The sequence below is a fragment of the Cydia amplana genome, chromosome Z, assembly GCF_948474715.1.
Source record: "Cydia amplana chromosome Z, ilCydAmpl1.1, whole genome shotgun sequence".
Taxonomy (NCBI): Eukaryota; Metazoa; Arthropoda; class Insecta; order Lepidoptera; family Tortricidae; genus Cydia; species Cydia amplana.
Window position 1 is genome coordinate 36,341,979 of NC_086096.1, and position 19,856 is coordinate 36,361,834.

Consider the following 19,856-nt stretch of genomic DNA (forward strand, 5'->3'; position numbering starts at 1 on the left):
TTTTTGCCACTTAAAAAGTCTTAATTCTAGTCAGGATCGCGAGCCCTTTTCATCCTTATATTTAGGAGAAAAAAGTGTGCTAAAACTTCCATACATTTTTCAAACTTTCCTTTTTGTTACCGTCATACAAAGTATATGAGGAAATGGTAACACAATAGGAAGAACAGTCTAGGACATTTTTTTATTCCATTAGAATCGAAAGAGATCGTGATTCTGAGTAGAAATATAATAACAAAAAAGGTCACAATATACGTATAAAGATGGCAAGAAATAAAAGAAACGCTCATATAATTTATCAGAATAAAGTGGACACTAAAATAATACTATTTTACTTTTCCAGAATGAAAAAAGGTACCAATCGATTATTCCTTACATTTTATTAAAAAATATTTGTTTAGCAACAATTTCACGCAATATTTCACCATAAATAGCAATTTTATTGTTTTGGCGAACTTATCCCTTTAATTTCTTCCAGTTAACCTTTGAGTAGATGAGAATTGATGAAGAACGGTAGACAAATATGAGCGTTTTCCAAAAAAAGTGTACATTTCATTCATGTCTTCAAAATATTGACTTCTTGGGCTCATTTTACTCAGAATCATTTGTACATTCACACCTCATACATAAAAAAAGGTGTCCAAAAAATTCCTTTCCAGATCGTCACATTCTTGTATGACATTTTTTTTTATTTGTATGAACGTGACGCACTAGAAAAAAATTTTTTCATACAAAATTTTGGGACACATTTTTTCATGTATGAGCACTGACTTAATATAAAAGAAATAGACACACAAAGCAGAACAAAAACGTCAAGAAATGTGGATCCCAATGACGTTTCGCACTATTTGCATTGATGATAAAAACGCTTACGTAAATTTTGAGCCAAGATAAATGTTTCGTACAGAAAAGAGCTTAATGTCGTAAGCATTAAGTGTCAAATTTGCAAACATAAGTACCAACACTGTTAAAAAATTTAGTCCGATGGCACTAAACGTAACGTATTTACGTCAAACAACGTCAAACGAGAATAATGAACGAATGGAGTCACTTTGGTACACTTTAATACTTTAATATGTATTACTGTACAGGAAAACCAATTGAAGTAATAAATAAAACAAATTTAATTTAATCGGGAGCTCAAATAAAATTAATTCGTGGTTCAAATTCAAACAATTTAAATTTTTAATTCGTAAGTATACGTCTTTTAATACTAATTTCCTTGAAATAAATTCTACTTATTAAATAACTGTGTATTTAAGATCTACATTTACTCATAGCACGGGTGCACGGGGACATTTAGATACTGATTGGATTTTTTTTATAAAGTCTACCTATACTTGCTTCCTGTGGTTGTCACTGTGTTCCGACAGGTTTAGCATTTACAGTTAGTCGATATAAGCCCTTATTGGTGGTGTATATGTCGGAAACAGAGAAATGGGCCGAACACACAAGTGCCGTTTTGCCTTGTTTAAAACTGCATCACCCCTATCTCTTGCTATAATTAAATAGCAGTCCACTTTGCACGTCGCATAGGTTTTCTTGGAAATCTTGAATTTCAACATAATATTATTTCTTATGAATTCCATATAAAAATATAAAAAAATATTGACCTCACATCGACTCATTAGATTTTTGTTCCTTGACATCCCTTCTTTGGTACTAACAAATTAATTTATTCAAAACCATAAAATTACCACCAGATTACATAAATTATGTAATGCTATCCAAAGAACTAACCGAAAGAAATACATTCCATCCTTTTTCCTTGTTTTATCATTGTTATTTTTACATATTTTAACGGCACATTTCGTAATTGTTGACAACTTCACATTTGAGCGTTTCAAACAAGACTAAACGAAAAAGTAATGCATGATCTGTTTTGACATCACTTTTGTGGGGCCATTTTTGGCGGCTGATTGGGTATCCAGTTCTTTATACTATATCAATATGTATGAGGCGTGAATGTACAAATGATTCTGAGTAAAATGAGGCCAAGAAGTCAATATTTTGAAGACATGAATGAAATGTACACTTTTTTTGGAAAACGCTCATATAGCACTGAGTACAATAGACTAGAGGAAAGTCAATAAAATTATAAAAGAGGTCGAAAATAAATAATATAAGATAAAAATTAGAAGTAACAATATAACAAATATATAGAATATACCTACGTTATATTTAATAAATATATAATATCTATAGTCACGGACAAGTTAATTCCGGTCCGATAGCCACCAGCTTTTTAACTGCCCCTTAAGCGACGCAACGGACTGCGATTGCCTTAAGGAGGGAGGCAACTCATTCCAAAGTTGAACAGCTCGTACCGCAAAAGATTTACCATACGCACGGGATTTGTGATGAGGTGTTGCCAGTGCAAGATTGGTGCTCGATCGAAGGCGATGGCCACTACCATCTGCCAAAAACTTGAATTTTTGTGAGAGAGAGAGGAGAAGAAGGAATAAAAAGAGCATTAAAAAGAAGAGAAAGGATTTGCAGGTCCCTGCGACGGCGGATGGGAAGCCAATTAAGTTGAGTGCGAAATAGAGAAACATGATCATATTTCCTGCCTGCCTAAAAATCCTAAATGGCCTGTATAAACTAGAAATCTTGAAGTTCAAATTACACTGGTCTAAGATCTGTCTTGCGCCCGCGCGCGCTTAGTAACAAGCAGCAAGGAATGCGATCACGCCACCGACCCGAAGGTTGAAACGAAAATGTTCGATCTACAATATTTTCCTTACCAACAACGCTACAGAGGTCTTTATCAATGGTAAAGTTAAGGCTACATTTAATTAGTGTTGGTCAAGACTTGAATCTTCTTAATGACTATAGTTTTGCATTTATAGGTCAATCATAAAACCTGACCATGTAATATATGATCATTGTCAAGAGGGCGCTGATATTCTCATGTATAGGGTGACAATTGAGTATAATATGAAAAAAATAGTTCCAGTGAAATTCCGCAACATGGCGCGTGGTCATATTATATTCCTGGTCCGAATTACATAGATTTGAAAATAAAAATGGTTACTCGTCCTATTAAGGTGTTGAAACTCACCTGACTTGGATTATGTGATCGCACCATGTTTTTCATTCATACTTCTCGTTTCTTGCATGCACACTTGAATGCATTATTACGTTACCGTAAAGGCAAAACTACAATTGTTTCACTACTAGGAATACTTAGTCATAGGATTGTTTTGGAATTAAATATGCCTAAGCCTTATGACTGACATATAATTACTCACTAACGTAAAACATATCTGATACAAATCGAAAGACAATTAGTGACATTTTAAAGTAAAACCAGCCAAAAACCAATTGATAAAAATTGTTTTTGAGTATGTTTAATTCAAGCTTTTTCATTTATAATACCCCACTTGTCCTAGTACCCATTAGTTTTCGAAATTTTGTCCTTCCATTCATATGTCATGCCAAGCAGGGCAGCATAAAAGCCCAAAGGAAATTTGCAATTTAAACTATCGCCAGTCGCTTATATCTCCAAGTTTCCTCGCAATCTCAAAACAAGCTTATACCGAAAAACGTCATTGGACGTAATTTCGAGAATTTTAAGTGAAAACTGTGATTCGCCAACAGTTACGTAAGATGCCACATGCGGGCCTGGCCGACTTTTTTGTCACACTTTTTTACCTTATGCGGGCTTTTTGCAGTTCTGACTGAATTCTGATTAAGGTGTGAGTCACTTTTAAACATTGCACGGTATAGAGATACTTACACAAAAACAGACCTGTGTATTAGGTATGGAAATAAAACTGTCAACGTTATTTCTGGTCATCATCAGCAGTTCCACTTCACCAAATGGCACTTTTTTGAGAGGAAATGCTTGATTTGTTGATGAAAATACAAATATCGCTAATCGCTATATAACATTTGAAAATTTCTTTTAATTCCTCAGGATACAAAAACAATATGGTCGAATCGATAACCTACTCCTTTTTTTGAAGTAGGATAAATAAATAATGTGTTGAACTATGAGGATTTTCTCACTCATAATCTCAACAGTAACCCGGTAAGCCGGCGACCTCATATTCCTAATATGATCTATCGTAGTAAATTAAGTCGTACATCGGCATACAAACAGCAAAACTATTCTATTGTTGGACCTTATGTCTTTTGTAATAAGGTTTACAAACTGTCAGTTAACAGTGTGGGCGTACAAGTAATGCAACTAGAAACCATACAAATAAGTCAATTTCAGCCCATTAAACGGCGCCTCGATAACTTTCATTTCATTAATATTTTTTACATAATGCCTGTAAATGAATTTGGACCTTAAAATGCATGTGTTAAGGTGCAATTGCAGGGCGGCTTGAAGAGAAATGTGTAGGTACGTGAGGGCAGGCGAGATGGCGAAGCGTTAGGGAAGTGAAATTACGGTTTCTGGTTTCGACTTCATTCATTGGTATCCATTAATTCGGTATTTTATTCAAAAGGAGAGCTTAAATAATGTGCACCCAAGTTTGGAGTAAGAAACTACGGCCAAATGATGTCCTGATAATAACTGATGTATTGGCGTACCACGTTTTTTAAACGAGATTCGAAATAAGCTTGGTTGCACCGATGTGTTAGACACAGTGATTGATTGTTATTATTATGTCTTACCATACTCTAAGGGGTGAATAATACTGAACAACTTTTCCTATCATGCCAACGCCGAAAGCGCAAATAATTATCTGCTGTCTCGTAATATATTCTGGCTAATGATATGTCAAAGTTTTCTTAGGAACAGTAGGTATTTTTCGCTCTTTCGTGGTTGCCTTCATAGTAAAAGTTGTTTAGTATGAGCTACATATTCACCAGAGTATGGTAAATTGGTCAGACATAAAAAAGTCACTGAGTAAAAAATAAAAATACCAAAACCGAATGATTTCGGAAATGGTTTCGGCGAAGAAGCACAGCCCTCATAACCGTTAACGGCCAGGCTATTTTAAGACGGAAACCCGCATGGCGGGTTCTGTTCTGCGCTTGCGAAGCCTGCGCGGCCAATTTTAGACGCATGCGCGAAGGCTTTTATGGAGCATTTTACGAGTTGTCCCGTATACACGAGCGTTTTTGTTATTTGCAGATGTGTTTCTTTAAAACAAAATACATCTCGCAAGCTCGGGCGAATTTAAGTTTCCCATACAAACGGAGCTTCGTTCTCATTTTTAGGGTTCCATACCCAAAGGGTAAAAACGGGACCCTATTACTAAGACTCCGCTGTCCGTCCGTCCGTCCGTCCGTCTGTCACCAGGCTGTATCTCACGAACCGTGATAGCTAGACAGTTGAAATTTTCACAGATGATGTATCTCTGTTGCCGCTATAACAACAAATACTAAAAACAGAATAAAATAAAGATTTAAGTGGGGCTCCCATACAACAAACGTGATTTTTGACCAAAGTTAAGCAACGTCGGGCGGGGTCAGTGTCAGTACTTGGATGGGTGACCGTTTTTTGCTTGCTTTCTTTGCTTGTTTTGCTCTATTTTTTGTTGATGGTGCGGAACCCTCCGTGCGCGAGTCCGACTCGCACTTGGCCGGTTTTTATTTATTTTAAAACTACGTTATGGATTGTAATGAAACCTTGTCACACACAATGGCATGAGCTACATCTAGTTCTGCAATTAGTTTATATAGCTCCAGTTTATCAAACAAACGAAATAGAGCAAAAACAAGTTTTGTATGAAAAACTTAAATTCGTTGTATTCTTTTAACTATCGTATCTGAAGCTACATAAACTAATTACAGAACTTATTGTAAGTACAAAGTTACAGACCAATCTAGCTTGTCGTTTTACAATGAGAGCGTAACTACGTTTGTATGGAGAATCGAGCTTGCCGAGGACTCTTAAGAGCCAACAGGAGCTAAGATTTAAATATTTTAGGTAAATATACCCGTCTCGCTAACGGAAGCGGCTCCTAAAACTAGTGCGATAAGGACAAGGCGAAAAATCCTGCGTAAAAATCTCAAAAATCGAGCTTTTGTACTCGACTGTTTCCTCCTCCAAAACTTAACCAATCGTAACCAAATTTGGAAATCTAAATGATAATTACATTATCTGTGTCGGACCGTTTTGCTTTTTTGACTAATTGATATCAGTTTTGAATAGCACACCTCTCATTGCGGCATAGTCAATTAGGCCATTATGGCCATTTTTGAAGGGCACTAGCGCCTTAAAAAACCAAAATATCAAAAAAAGCAAAACGGTCCGACACAGATATTAACAATATTAATCTGTGTTGAAAAAATCATTGCTCTAGCTTCAAAACCCACGGAGGAAACAGTCGAGTACGTTTGTATGGAGAAATGACCACTCCTGTTGGCTCTTAATAATTTGGAAGGCTAATGGGGCATTCCAAAAAAGTGTTATTATATCCTTCATGGAATGGATAGTATCCAATTTTTTTTTGATAAAACTTATATCGCTTGACGTCAGTCCTACGTGATTTGAAGACCGCTGTTGCGGATATGACGATTTCTAACGCAACTCTACAAAGGACCAAAGATCATCTGACTCATTGCACTAACATAAATACAGCTGACCGTTATTCGACCTTGTTACCCTTACATTAAGGTTTACAATAAGGCGTTTGGTTGAATAACGTAACCTATACGTTATGACGTCTTGGCAGTTCTCGTAATGTATAGCGTTACTTTAAAATACCTAAACGTGATGATAAGCTCAATGAAACTTAAAATGTGAATGAAACTAGAAATATAAGTCATTTTGGATCGCTTGATGATGTCATATGTCTTTCAGATAATATTACTGTAGTCTGTCAAACCATTTCCGTCAGTAGAAAAAATGCCAAGGGTTATCGTCTCATAGAAAATTTGAATTTCGCGCCTTTTTCTACTGACAAAGCATACATAGCATACATTTCTAAGCATACATAGGGACAGACTGACAGCGGGAAGCTACTTTGTTTTATACTATGTAGTGATGATAATAGTCCCCATTTTCCTCTCTGGATATTAGCATTATACAGTGGGTGTCAGGCTAGGCCAATTTCGAAAAAGCCTCAGCAGTAACAATAATCCATGTATACAACGACTGTTTTATGTCAATTTCACACGTGCGTTAAATCGTAAAACGCATTGCTTTACCTACTTGCAGTCATCAGGAGTAACGAAACTGAACAACGATAACTTGTTTAATTTGTTTATTGACAATTGATACATCGAATTGTTAGGGGCAAAGTTTAATAACAGATAGGAAGTTCCTATATCGATTAACTCAATTATCGATGCTTCTCTCACGTACTTAGTGATCGCTGCAAGTTTTGTTTGTAATTATTCAATTTTATTGAAAGTATTAACACAATATATCGCATTCGGTATTTGCCAGAACCACTCTGTTTCGTTACATTACTCATTTGCCCTCTTTGTCCATCCATATTATTTAGCAAACCTCCTATCACATCAATCCGCACTAATAAAAAATGATTTCTAAGATTAACATAACAGAGCTCACATTTTACCGACACAAAATGTAAATTACTAGTTTCCGTAAAAACAGACCTGAAATTAACATTTGTCGTTCCAAACCGACACTTTTTCTCATAAATCGTTAGCTATATAAGACGATGTGGAATCGGTGCATTCAATCGCATTGCAAATATTGCAATGGATGACGTTGCGTCGGAATCACGTGGCGTACCACGAGGTAGATAAAAAAATTAGCGTCCAACAATGTATACATATATGACTAAACCGGTTAGTTTATATTAATTTGTGTTTGTTCACTGTAAGTATCGTTAACCACATGCCCCCTGCTGGGTACAGGCCTCCTCTTAGTGTCAAACTCTTCTATATCATCGAATTCATAAAAAAATCTATAGCTACGTTTTTTTTTTGTATTTTATAATCAGAACCCCTAGTGTAAATTTCATTAGATAGCAACGGACGGACGAGTTTGCGTCAAGTCTCGTTTGTATGGAATTTTAAACGGCGCGCCAAGCGGGACGTTTGGAAACTCAAAATCCCATACAAAATGACACTTAACGCAAACGCGTGCGTCACGTCACGCAGGTCACGCTATAGAATGAAGTTTACACCAGTACCCGTACCATGAGTGTTGAACAAAACTGACATTATACGCTAACGTATACGTAATTTACTTTCTACATTTCGCGCTCGCACTAATATGCGAGTACGAGCGAGATGCATAGAAAGTAAGTTACGGTCTCGATAGCGTTTATGTCAGTGGTGGTAGGGTGGTATTCCAATTTCTTTGTCCACTGTGTATTTGTGTCTCACATTTTGCTTAGTGAGAGAGTAAGACGCAATGCACATTGGACCAAGAAATTGGACAGGTGGAGATGACCGAGGACAATAAAGTACTGTGTTGAGTAATTTTATTGTTATTTCCTCTTATGTGTAAAAATAATTAACAAAACAATTATTAGCTCTGTAATTATTGGCCGAACAATACCTTCATAAATCTGTCCACACAATGCAGATTTATATAGATTTATGTAAACCAGGGCAGTGTTAGACTAACATAATTACTGTTTCACGCTTGATTTCACCGTCATTTAACTTGAAACAAACTTTTATTTTTAATTTATTTATTTAATAGCATGTCGAGGATGGTACGCGATTAGTGTAACCTAAAGGATTTATCAACTCTAATGGTTATTACTTGACAGCTTAAAAACCTGTACTATCTATACATTTCGCTCGCACTAATGTGCGAGTACGAGCGAGATGCATCGAAAGTAAGTTACGTTCTCGATAGCGTTTATATCAGTGCCAAACTGGTGGTAGCGACTGTCTGTCACTGTCTTTCACGCTGTTACATAGACACATACGACAATCATACCCGCACTTTAAATCATTTCGATATATTTTTTATACGTGACAATAATTTACTTGTTTTATTTACTTAACATTGCTGTTATGAGTAATCCCAGACATGTTTTCCCCATAAGGAGCACAATTAATTCATAATTGTGTTTATATCTAAAGGCTTCGCTTACATAGTTGCATGTTAATTCGCATTTTACATACGTGACGTCACTTGTTATATATCTTATGAAAACTACATGGCGACAGTATCATACCATAGTTTGGCACTGACAAACGCTATCGAGAACGTAACTTACTTTCTATGAATCACGCTCGTACTCGCATATTATAGTAAAGACCATACGAACTGAGCATCCGGGCCATAAAACCGGGATAAAACAAGGAGGCGCAACAACTACACGTGCTTATCGATGGATTACTACCTGCGTTGGAAATTTCTCTTTTTTTATCCAAATTTGTTTACCTATTTGTTTGTAAACGTGGGGATTATAGCGTGGTCATTAGTAGTTACTCACTATTAATAGGAAAAGAATTATCGTGTTGATTTTGCATTGTTTATTTAGTCAGTTAGTGATTAATAATGGCGCGGTGGTTTCATATTGTTATTAAGTTAATATTGATATGAGTCATTAGTACATGAATTATCGTGTTGCGTTTAGATTATTTAATTTGGTATGCATTAGGTACTATATACAGAGTGCTTCCTGTAACAGGAGCAATAAATTAAACTGTAGGCTGTACTCCTCAAACTGACCAACATTTGTTCAGCAACTTTTGAAAGTTCGTATGGTCTTTACTATAGTGAGAGCGAGATGTATAGAAAGTGAATTACGCAGACGTTGGCGTATATGTCAGTTTTGACACTGTCTGTGACTCATGGTACGGGTACAGAACATTCAAGTTAGAGTCTGTGCGGAAAGAGAAGAGTCGTGAAATGTATGGGGCCCAATACATTCCACGACCTTCTCTTTGAGAACAGACTCTTTAGAACTGCTATGTAATATATCAGGCGGTTGGTAAAGAACGTTGCTTTGCTATGATGAACAGTGGCACAACTCAAAATGAAATGCTGTTGCATTTAATATTCTATTCTTTCACTGGTAAGATTTAAAATCGAATGTCATTTCATCATATTTTATGACACTGTTCATGATCAGCTACGAGAAGTTGCGCGGTAATTTTGTGCTAGAAATCTTCATATTCAAAATTAAAGTTCCTTTGGTTCTGTGAAATTTTCCTGAAATCTCCGAGGATTTTTCCAACTTTTTGGAAACCTTCCATAACTTGCACGTACTTGTACCATTAGGTATATGAGTCAGTAACCATTAAATGACTATTTTAATGTTTGAATCCTAATTTGACACCTTCTTGATCAAACAGGATCGATCGAACATGCGAAAAATATTGTTGCCATGCAAACAGTGCAACTCGCCATATTTTAATGACCTTGTGCATTATACATGCAATAAGCCATATAAAAACTTGTGGTCCAGGACCAGACACAGACACCGCGTTATAAAGCGCTTACGAAGAACCCGTGGTCACCACACTCTCGGTTTAAATCTTAGTGGGAATTATCTCAGGAAGTCAGGATGTAAGTAGGATGCACTTTTTTTTTCGTAGCCTATTTGTGTGTCCCACTGCTGGGCAAAGGTTGGACTTATTAATGTATAAACATATGTCCTGTTTCTTGTATTAACTGCCTATGTCTGTTTTTATCCCCAATAAAGAAAAGACAATAAAATAAGATGTGTCCGCCCAGTGACCACACCTCCACACCCACACATACGTCAGGATTTCCCCAAACATGTCGGGATTTTTGGTTCCTTGTCAGGATTAAGGGGGAGTGTCAGGGTTTTTTAGAAAACACAGCTAACCACTAAAACCTAATTTTAATTTTTAACAAGCAGAAATGTCTGCGACCGATGCTATTAAGCTCAGAATAAATTTAAAAGTGGAAAAATTACTGTCCTGGGTGAGACTTGAACTATCCAGAGGCCGTGACGTCAAGTCTCACCCAAGACAATAATTATTCCACTTTTAAATTTACTAGAACCTAGCCAAAAGTTTGGAGTTGGACATAGGAAAAGGTTACCTAGGTTATGCTGTAGCTACATCAGATGGTAACGAGTTGAGAACCCAAAAAGGTTTTGAAATAAGGAATTGAATGGGAGCTTTTATACTTTATCTCGGTAATGGTAACGGTAAATCGTGGACGTCATCGTCCATCATTTAGATCTCCTGGTTTATCGCCACAAATTACATATATAGTTAATCCAAAGCAACGCTTGCGATAAGAAAAGTGCAGTCGCCAATAAAAGTTCATCTCAAAAGTAATTGTGACGTTATATATGAAAAGGGACCTTATTGTCGATGGCGCTTACGCCATTATTAACGATGCTCCGATATAAATACAATACCGCGCGACGCTGAGCGGCGTAAGCGCCATCGACAATAAGGTCCCTTTTCATAGATAATGCCCCAATTACAAATGTGAACAGCTAATTAGATCACGCGTCAATCTTGTATCTAGGTATTCAACGTGATTGAACTGTTTCCTAACCGAAACAAAAAAGGTTTTATCTCCCACGATTTCCTAAGAAAATACTCTCTTTTCTAACAATCATTCAAATGAAAATCTTCCTTATAATGAATGGAATACACATTAAGTTACTTAAATCTTCCTTTAACGGTCATCAAGATGTGCTTCGTATAACAATTTTGTGGTTTTCCTGGACTTGACATTAAGATAGTTATATCTAAATTTAATTTCGAAGCTATTTATAAACGAGGAAAACGTCTGGCGACGTTATGTCACGTATTTTTATGTAAGAGAGCAATGATCTAAACCCATAGTGTAAATTTCATTCAACAGCGTGACGACCGTTCGCGTTGGCGTTTGCGTTATGTCTATTTTTGTATGAGATTTTGAACAGCGTGCCAAGCGGGACGTTTTGGAAACTTAAAATCCCATACAAAATGGCGAACCCATTTTCAAACTTTTTACTGCGATTTTTTGAGATTTGCTTTCGATAACTAACACTAATTTACAGCGGAAAGCAGAAAGTTTATACAGATCAGAGAAGAACTGTAAGGTGTTAAAATTGGCTTTCGTTAATGTTGGGAAAATGCGTTTACACATGCGACGCGAATATGTCAGTTTGACACTGCTAAGGCAGTCGTGGTAAGGCTACATGTCTCCCTTATTGCACAATGTTTATAATAATTATCCATAGTTAATTTCAGAACGTTATTTTACCTGACCGGGCTCCCTAAATTACCTACGCGGCGGGTTAATATACTAGTTTCACTAATTACTAAATAATTCCCGTCACAGTAGTCATTACAAACTAGACAAACTTGACAAATGACAATCGCATTGCAATTTAAACGTTTCATCATAATAACAATCACATGCGATCGTATCTAATTGGTTAAATCGTTAGTGGCTATGGCTAATACTCGTTTAATTTTGGCCAGAATGACGCCTGGAAAATTCTGAGTACTTTAATTGTCTTTGTGCCATACATATCCGATGTACAAACTGGCGACCTTCTAATACTCCTCGATCACACTTATCAAGGCCGTAGCAAGAGTGAAAGAGATAATAATATGACTTCGGTCATCGGTTTGTTGTGTCAATACTATACCATTTACGGAAAGCCTACAAATACCAATAAATACATGTGGGTTTCAGTCAGAGAAGGGCCCTTATGCACATGAAAGCCACATATATGAAACGTTCATGAAGACAGATGATAGCGGGTTGATCTACCACACATAGCTGTTTCACTCGGTTGCCTCCTACACCATTTTATATTACAACAGTCCATATTTACATTAAACTTAAGTTTGTTAATATTTTGTAAATAAAAACCTAAGATACAGTGCCGCACTCATATGGTCGCTCCGATATACCTGATGCCGACTGTACCTAAACCTTACTAATGTCGGCAACCTACAATTATTGTAGCCAGTTCCCGTTCGACATAATTTTAAGCCAGCATAGGTGACTTTCCTGCATAAAAGAGACCATTTGTACTTCAACGGTGCTACCTGTGTACGTGAGTACTCGTATAGCAAAAAACTTCTTGTCTAGAAAGTTTGTAAGAAGTTGTTGATGTTGTTAGTGTTGTTACAACAAAACGGAGAAAAATACTCGCATGGCAGACAGTGCATACACATATATAAGAAAATCGCTTCGCAGAATTAGTTATATTTAGGTAACATTACGTTAGTAAATTATAATTATCGCATTCGCAATAACTACGCCAGTAAGCCTGGTAGCAAACGAAGGTTTGCTGACTACGACTTACTCAAACGCTTAACTCTAATCCGTTACGTTGGGAGTTCTTCAGGGACATTAGGACCTCTACTATACTTGACACCTTGAGCAAGGCTATCAGGTCTATGATGTGCGGTAGGTGTAGTCTATCTTCTATCTTCGAGGCGAAAAACTATTAGGAAGTAAATGAACTCTTTAACGGTCCAGTATGTAAAAAAACTCGATTAAAGCGTCATCGCCTCTTTAAAGTCCTAAAAATTTTTACATAAGTAAATAATAGTAGTTTATGCAACAGTGATATAATAAGGGTTCTTAAAATTCAAGGGTCGAAGTTACAAAACGAGACGTAGTCGAGTTTTGTAAAAAAAGACCCAAGAATTTTAAGAACCAATTATGAGCTGTTGCATACATTACTTTTTCTATGACAGCTGCAGCAAAAAAAAAAAAAAAAAAAAAAAAAAAAAAAAAAAAAAATATTATTAAAAAAAAAGAGTTATTATTTAAAAAAAAAAGAGTTATTATTGTAAATGAAAACATACCTCTTTCAATCAAGATGATCGGAACTTGTATCTTTAAAAAAAATAAAGCAGTTGTATTATACTCATAAGATGACTGCTAGCAGTCATCTTATGAGCCTATAGACAAAGCATTCAAATGACATTGCTTTAGATATCACTGTCAGTCATTTAATTGACACATTTAAGTGCTGGAGTAGAAAAATTAAAATAGTTATACGGTTTTTTTTTTCTAAATGGTTATGCCGGAGTGTCCCATACATACAAGTACACATTGTATGCATCGACCTTAAAAGCGAACGCAAATGCATGCACCGGTGAAATCGTGTACACTACGGATGCAACTGACGTTGTAATATCGATGCACAAGGCTGTCCACTTTTCGCTACAACAACAGGCGTGTTTTTTAAGTTCACATAATTCGAGTCGTAAATAAATACTGTCTATTTCTGCAAGAGAGGAGTCAAGCTTGTCTTGCTTGAATATCAATATTCTTTAAGGTATGGTGAACACTTTTGTCCAGCCCAGGGTCTGTAACAGGACCCTATAACGTTAATTTATTAGTTGGGAAACTTCATAGAGTGGAGTTACCTACATTAATATATTTGTCAATTGTGCGTGATGAATCCCGCATTTTGAAAAGCTTTTAGCAGTAATCTTACCTTAACATCAATAAGCCTCGCAGTGAACGCAGCCGCGTCGGGCGCGAGCAGCCGCAGCGAGCAAGGCCCGCGCGCCGCCGGCGGCCGCACCAGCGCCAGCGCAATGGCGGCGCCCGCGCCGGCCCCGTTGCCGAGACTCAGCTCATTCGTGACTCCGCACAGGAGGCTTGAGCTGAAGCCTGCAAGTTTAAGAGTTGATTTAGTTCGGTGTTACGGGAAACGGGTGCGTTTCTTGTGAACTACATGCGTCGTTTTTGATATTTACAAAACATATTTGGTGACCTGGAATTATTCGCTTAAAAGTGTTTTCCGTCGAAGGTAATATCATTTTCATTCGGAGATTTCGGAGTTCCTCAGGGATTTCGAATGGGGCCACTACTTTATTATGAACTAAACCTTTTATTTCACTTATCAAATATAGCAAACGGAAAAAGTAGTAAGTACCAACATTATAAGAGCTATAAAAACAAGCTGTCTTAGCATACGTCGCGTCGGAGGCTAGCCGCAATCAAAAGGTGAACAAACTCTCCTATAGGACGCATTGAGGCCAGCGGTCATCTTGGTCCTACAAATACCATTGCAGCATTCCAAGCCAGTTAAGGAGCGGGGCTATTTTTAGCATTGCATAAACTGTGTGCTAAGTGATTACGCACCGTTTAAGGGTTCGGCCATATTGGAGAAACGTTAATGCTTTTATATATAGCCTGTTTAATCTAAATCAACATAGAGATATTTTTAGGTTTCTACTTTTTTAATTCAACCATTTAAGTGGCTCCAAAGGCTCCAAAATTACTGTTGAAACTTAATAATTTTTATATATATGTATAGCCTGTTTTTATAGGATTTTTTTTATTTTACTTGTAAGATATCTTCAACAAACCAACCATCCGTAAAAAGTTACTACATAAACGTTAATGCATTTACATAGTACTCGTAACTATAGCCAGTCTTAAATCTAAAATCAGAATCAACCTAAATATATTTCTGTTATTTAAATTGTATGTTATCTTGAACAACTTTTGTGGGATTAGTCTATTACATAACTTAACATTTTTTTGTCTTCAAGATAATATTCTTTCACCTGAAGCCTTACTCAAGATGACAATCCCCCCTGTTGTGTTATTTTTTCGGGCTCTACACATTTATTTTATATGGTGTCATGATTTCATCATATAGTCTGTGCGGAAAGAGAAGAGTCGTGGAATGTATGGGGCCCAATACATTCCACGACTCTTCTCTTTCCGCACAGACTCTAGTAATGTTTTGCATGAATACATTACGGAGTCGCTAATCATATATAACAAGTACTAAATAAAAACACGTTTAACGCTCGGACGGACACGAATTCGGTTTGTGTTACTATTTGATAATTTAAGTGAATAAGTACTTCTTTGATAGATTCTTCTACGTCTTTAAACAAACTGCTTCCATAAATTAATGATGATTTCGTCAATGTCAAAAGTGTGTTTTAGCAAAGCGATAGCTGGACTTTACAAATAGCCACGACGGATTGCCGGGTGTCGACTAAAGAATGGTTAAATGCATTTAATTTTAAAATTAATTCTTCGTTAGCTGCTCACTTACACGTTAGTTCATAATAAGCTATCAACATTACACTTTCAAAAACATTAACGAGCAAAAACAGAAAAAAGCTCAAACAGGTATCTTCGTCTAAGTGTCGAGGTGTCGTTGTATACGGTTATTTTCAAAGAAATTGGACATTTATGATGACATTTGCATACTCTGTCTTGCAAATACCATGTAGATTTAGCTTGGTCAGACTCTAGTTTGCATACTTGTCTATGTCTTGTTGTTAATACTCTGTTAATGCTTATATCAGTTATATCTTATATGATTAACATAATTAATAATACATATTGTAATCAGACAATTTGTCCCCAAGAAGCGATGTAAATAGAAGGTATTTACATAATTTACGATTGTATCTTTGACATAAACCGCTGTACGCTTTTAGACTGTGATGGTTGCAGCGACAGCGATGATGATTAAAGTATTTTATTCGTAAAATGCTTCGTCTTGAGCTACACCATTCTCGTGCCGCCCAATGTACATTTAGATGTACATTGTACACACCGTTTAAAAAAAGCGGCCAAGTGCGAGTCGGACTCGCCAATGAAGGGTTCCGTATTTAGGCGATTTATGACGTATTAAAAAAAACTACTTACTAGATCTCGTTCAAACCAATTTTCGGTGGAAGTTTACATGGTAATGTACATCGTATATTTTTTTTAGTTTTATCATTCTCTTATTTTCGAAGTTACGGGGGGGGGGGGGGGGGGGAACACACATTTTACCACTTTGGAAGTGTCTCTCGCGCAAACTATTCAGTTTAGAAAAAAATGATAATAGAAACCTCAATATCATTTTTGAAGACCTATCCCCCACACGTATGGGTTTGATGACAAAAAAAATTTTTGAGTTTCAGTTCGAAGTATGGGGAACCCCAAAAAATTATTGTTTTTTTTTCTATTTTTGTGTGAAAATCTTAATGCGGTTCACAGAATACATCTACTTACCAAGTTTCAACAGTATAGTTCTTATAGTTTCGGAGAAAAGTGGCTGTGACATACGGACGGACAGACGGACAGACAGACAGACATGACGAATCTATAAGGGTTCCGTTTTTTGCCATTTGGCTACGGAACCCTAAAAAGTAGCATTTCATTTCTCATAAAATTTTCAAATCAATCAATCAAACTTTTATTGATAAAATAGAAGTACATATTTTACATGTCAACACATTATTTCTACTACAAGTACTACAACACACATTTCAAACAAAGAAAATCAACCCAAATAAAAATACAACTAAATTCATACTTCCTAACTTTTTTTTTGTATTTGGGGTCGGCACGAGGCTATACCATTTTACATTACATATTACATCACCCTGGTTTTTCACCTTTTAAATCGTGGGCCAACTGAAATATGCGGCCGTTTTTTGCAAGGTTTTCACCAAGCTTCATCGATTTGTGTTAGGACAATAAAAAGTTCTGTTATCATCCAAAAGCAGAAAATTCTCATGTCCAACCAGAAATTGTCATTTGGTTTTCATTTAATTTTATGTGCTAATATTTTTAGACGTTAAATGTGTTTTCTGTCTTTAAAAGTGCTTTCACCGGGTGACCGTGAACGTCCACCAGCATCTGTTTACCAACAAGCATTATTTATAGAATTGGCGCGAAAGGCGGACTAAAACTACTGAGCAGCTGGCAGACACGTCAAACGTTGTGATTATATTCTCTTTAGTTCCGTCTGTCTAATTACTTGCTGCTAATGACCACGTTGGTTGAGGACTATTCGTAACATTCAGTTCATCGGCTCGAAAATTTATGCTTTATTTTTTAAACGGTTTTATTTAAGATTCACTACGTATATTTGAACACATTATTAACTCACATTTATACACGGGTCTATCACGAAAATTGTTTTATTACCTTTATTTTATTACCGAGGTTTCGACACAGGTTTCACTGGTCGTGGTCGCGGCTAAGTGATGTCCCAGCAAAATGTCAAAACAGAGATTTGTGCGTATATTTGTATGAATGTTAGAAATCTTGGCGCGAATGAATTTTGACTATTCGTACCGTTATTCAGTTCATCAGTGTGACTAGTTGGATACCACCCGTTTAGCCCTGACATAAAATCTATCGGAAACGTAACTTACTTTCTATGCATCTCGCTCGTACTCGCATGTTAGTGCGAGCGAGATGTATAGAAAGTAAATTAAGTAGACGTTAGTGTATATGTCAGTTTTGATACTGTCAGTGACTCATGGTAGTGGCATGGCAGTGGAAAATGTTCAGAGTCAGAGCGTTATTTGAATGCCGGATACGACCACAAAAATGTAAAATGAAAAAAATGGCTCTTCTTATTTATAATAATAAATTTAATAAATGCTTAAAACTTGCACTTGATGTTATAGGGCTCTCTCTCTCTTCTGCAAGGATCCGACATCGGATCCGACAATGTGAAATCGCTTTCACCCAGTGTTTTTATTTTTCTGATATTATTAGCCGAATCTTGTTTTGCCACTTTAAATAACACCAACAGTAATTCGTAAACAACATTTTAGTGGATTTCATCCAAAGTCTCCTTGGAAAAGTCCACTAACGACCTGCTTTTCCACGTTTGGGGGTTCGGTATCCGCTAGCTGGCGCGGTTGCACGGAGCGGGTGCGCGGGTTGACGAAAAATACAATGAAACCTGCCCTAGTAGCACGGTCGCATTTTTATCGTTCATCACCATGTCTGTCACGTTCTAACAAGTATGTAAGTGCGAACCGGGCATAGTGATAGTCGATAAAAATGGAACCGTGCTGAGCCCGCTGGATAAGTGGGACATTGAGAGACGAGCAAATGGGGTTGGCCAGTCGAAGTATTTAGCTGATGGCGCCATCATAGCTTGCCCTGTCAATCCCTAAAATTGTGTCAAATTTTTTTTTTTTTTTAATGCTGGATGCCAGCCCTTTAAGCCAAATCTCATAGAAAAAGCAAGCTACGATGGCGCCATCTGTGCAAATCTTTTGTCTCTCTCAAAGAGGTATTCCCTTACCCATATGCATAATTATGTATGTCACAAACTACCACCCAGGATTTACAAGATGGCGGTTCCTCGGATATGGTCCGATCGTTAAGAGCAACGGCAAAACAAACATGTTTAGCATATCAAAGGCATCTTAGCTCAGTCTATTTGCATGTTCGTACGTATGTTGATTTTGTATATTACCTTAGCCATTCCGTCGTACAGTACAGTCGCCATCAGATATATAGGTACGGCTGAGGTGCTCAAAACATCTGAACAGACACTCTAAGAGCGGTTTCGCACTACGTCCGATCCGAATCCGATCCGAATCCGTGAAAATATGGTCCGAAGTAGCCGTAGAACTATTTCTATGGTAATATACGCACTCCGTCATCCGATTTCAGTAAGAAATCAGACGGATCTGTGCGTAAAGTAGAGGCGATTTCAGGTATTTGTGAGCACGTTGGCCGCCCCGATATATCTGATGGCGACTGTACGAGTAAATGCGTGATTATCAAAATCATTATAAAGGAGTTGAATATCCTATGAGAGTATACTCAAACTTCTTTTGGTTGGATTTATTTAAGAATAATAGTAAGAGATATGTTTTTACCGTATTTCTGTTCTAAATTTCAAAAAAATGTCTACAAACATTTTACGTTGCAGCTAGCTACCTACTCGATATAAAAATGCACTTTCACATAGGTACCATCATTCGACGCAAGAGGTATAGTAAAAGTAAGCACTTATATTCTAAAACCTCGAACATTTGAAGTAGGTGTTAATATTGAATGCCAGGGTATCAAAACCTTTTTTTCTTTGACCTTAAACCTTTGTTGTCAACAAAGTTATCCAGGAGCCAGGAACTATTAACAACAACCCACATCAACGTTACACAATTTTTTGCGTAACCGAATGTGACTGTACCTAACACTAGCAATGCCCACAGCCGCAACGGCAGCCGGCCGACAAAAAACCGACCTTGCTCCGGCTGAATGTCAGTGTCATTGCCACGGAGCAACAATGGCCGAACCTTTA

General features: G+C 36.9%; 1 protein-coding gene across 2 annotated transcripts in view; it reads right to left on the minus strand.

Moving 5' to 3' along the window:
• The window catches only part of LOC134661222 (uncharacterized), a 63,907-nt gene that overhangs the window by 33,545 nt on the left and 10,506 nt on the right, over positions 1–19,856 (minus strand). For both annotated transcript variants that reach the window (XM_063517195.1, XM_063517196.1), the window contains exon 2: positions 14,274–14,452. In XM_063517195.1, the coding sequence (XP_063373265.1) occupies positions 14,274–14,452 (179 nt within the window). The remainder of the gene's footprint in view (positions 1–14,273; positions 14,453–19,856) is intronic.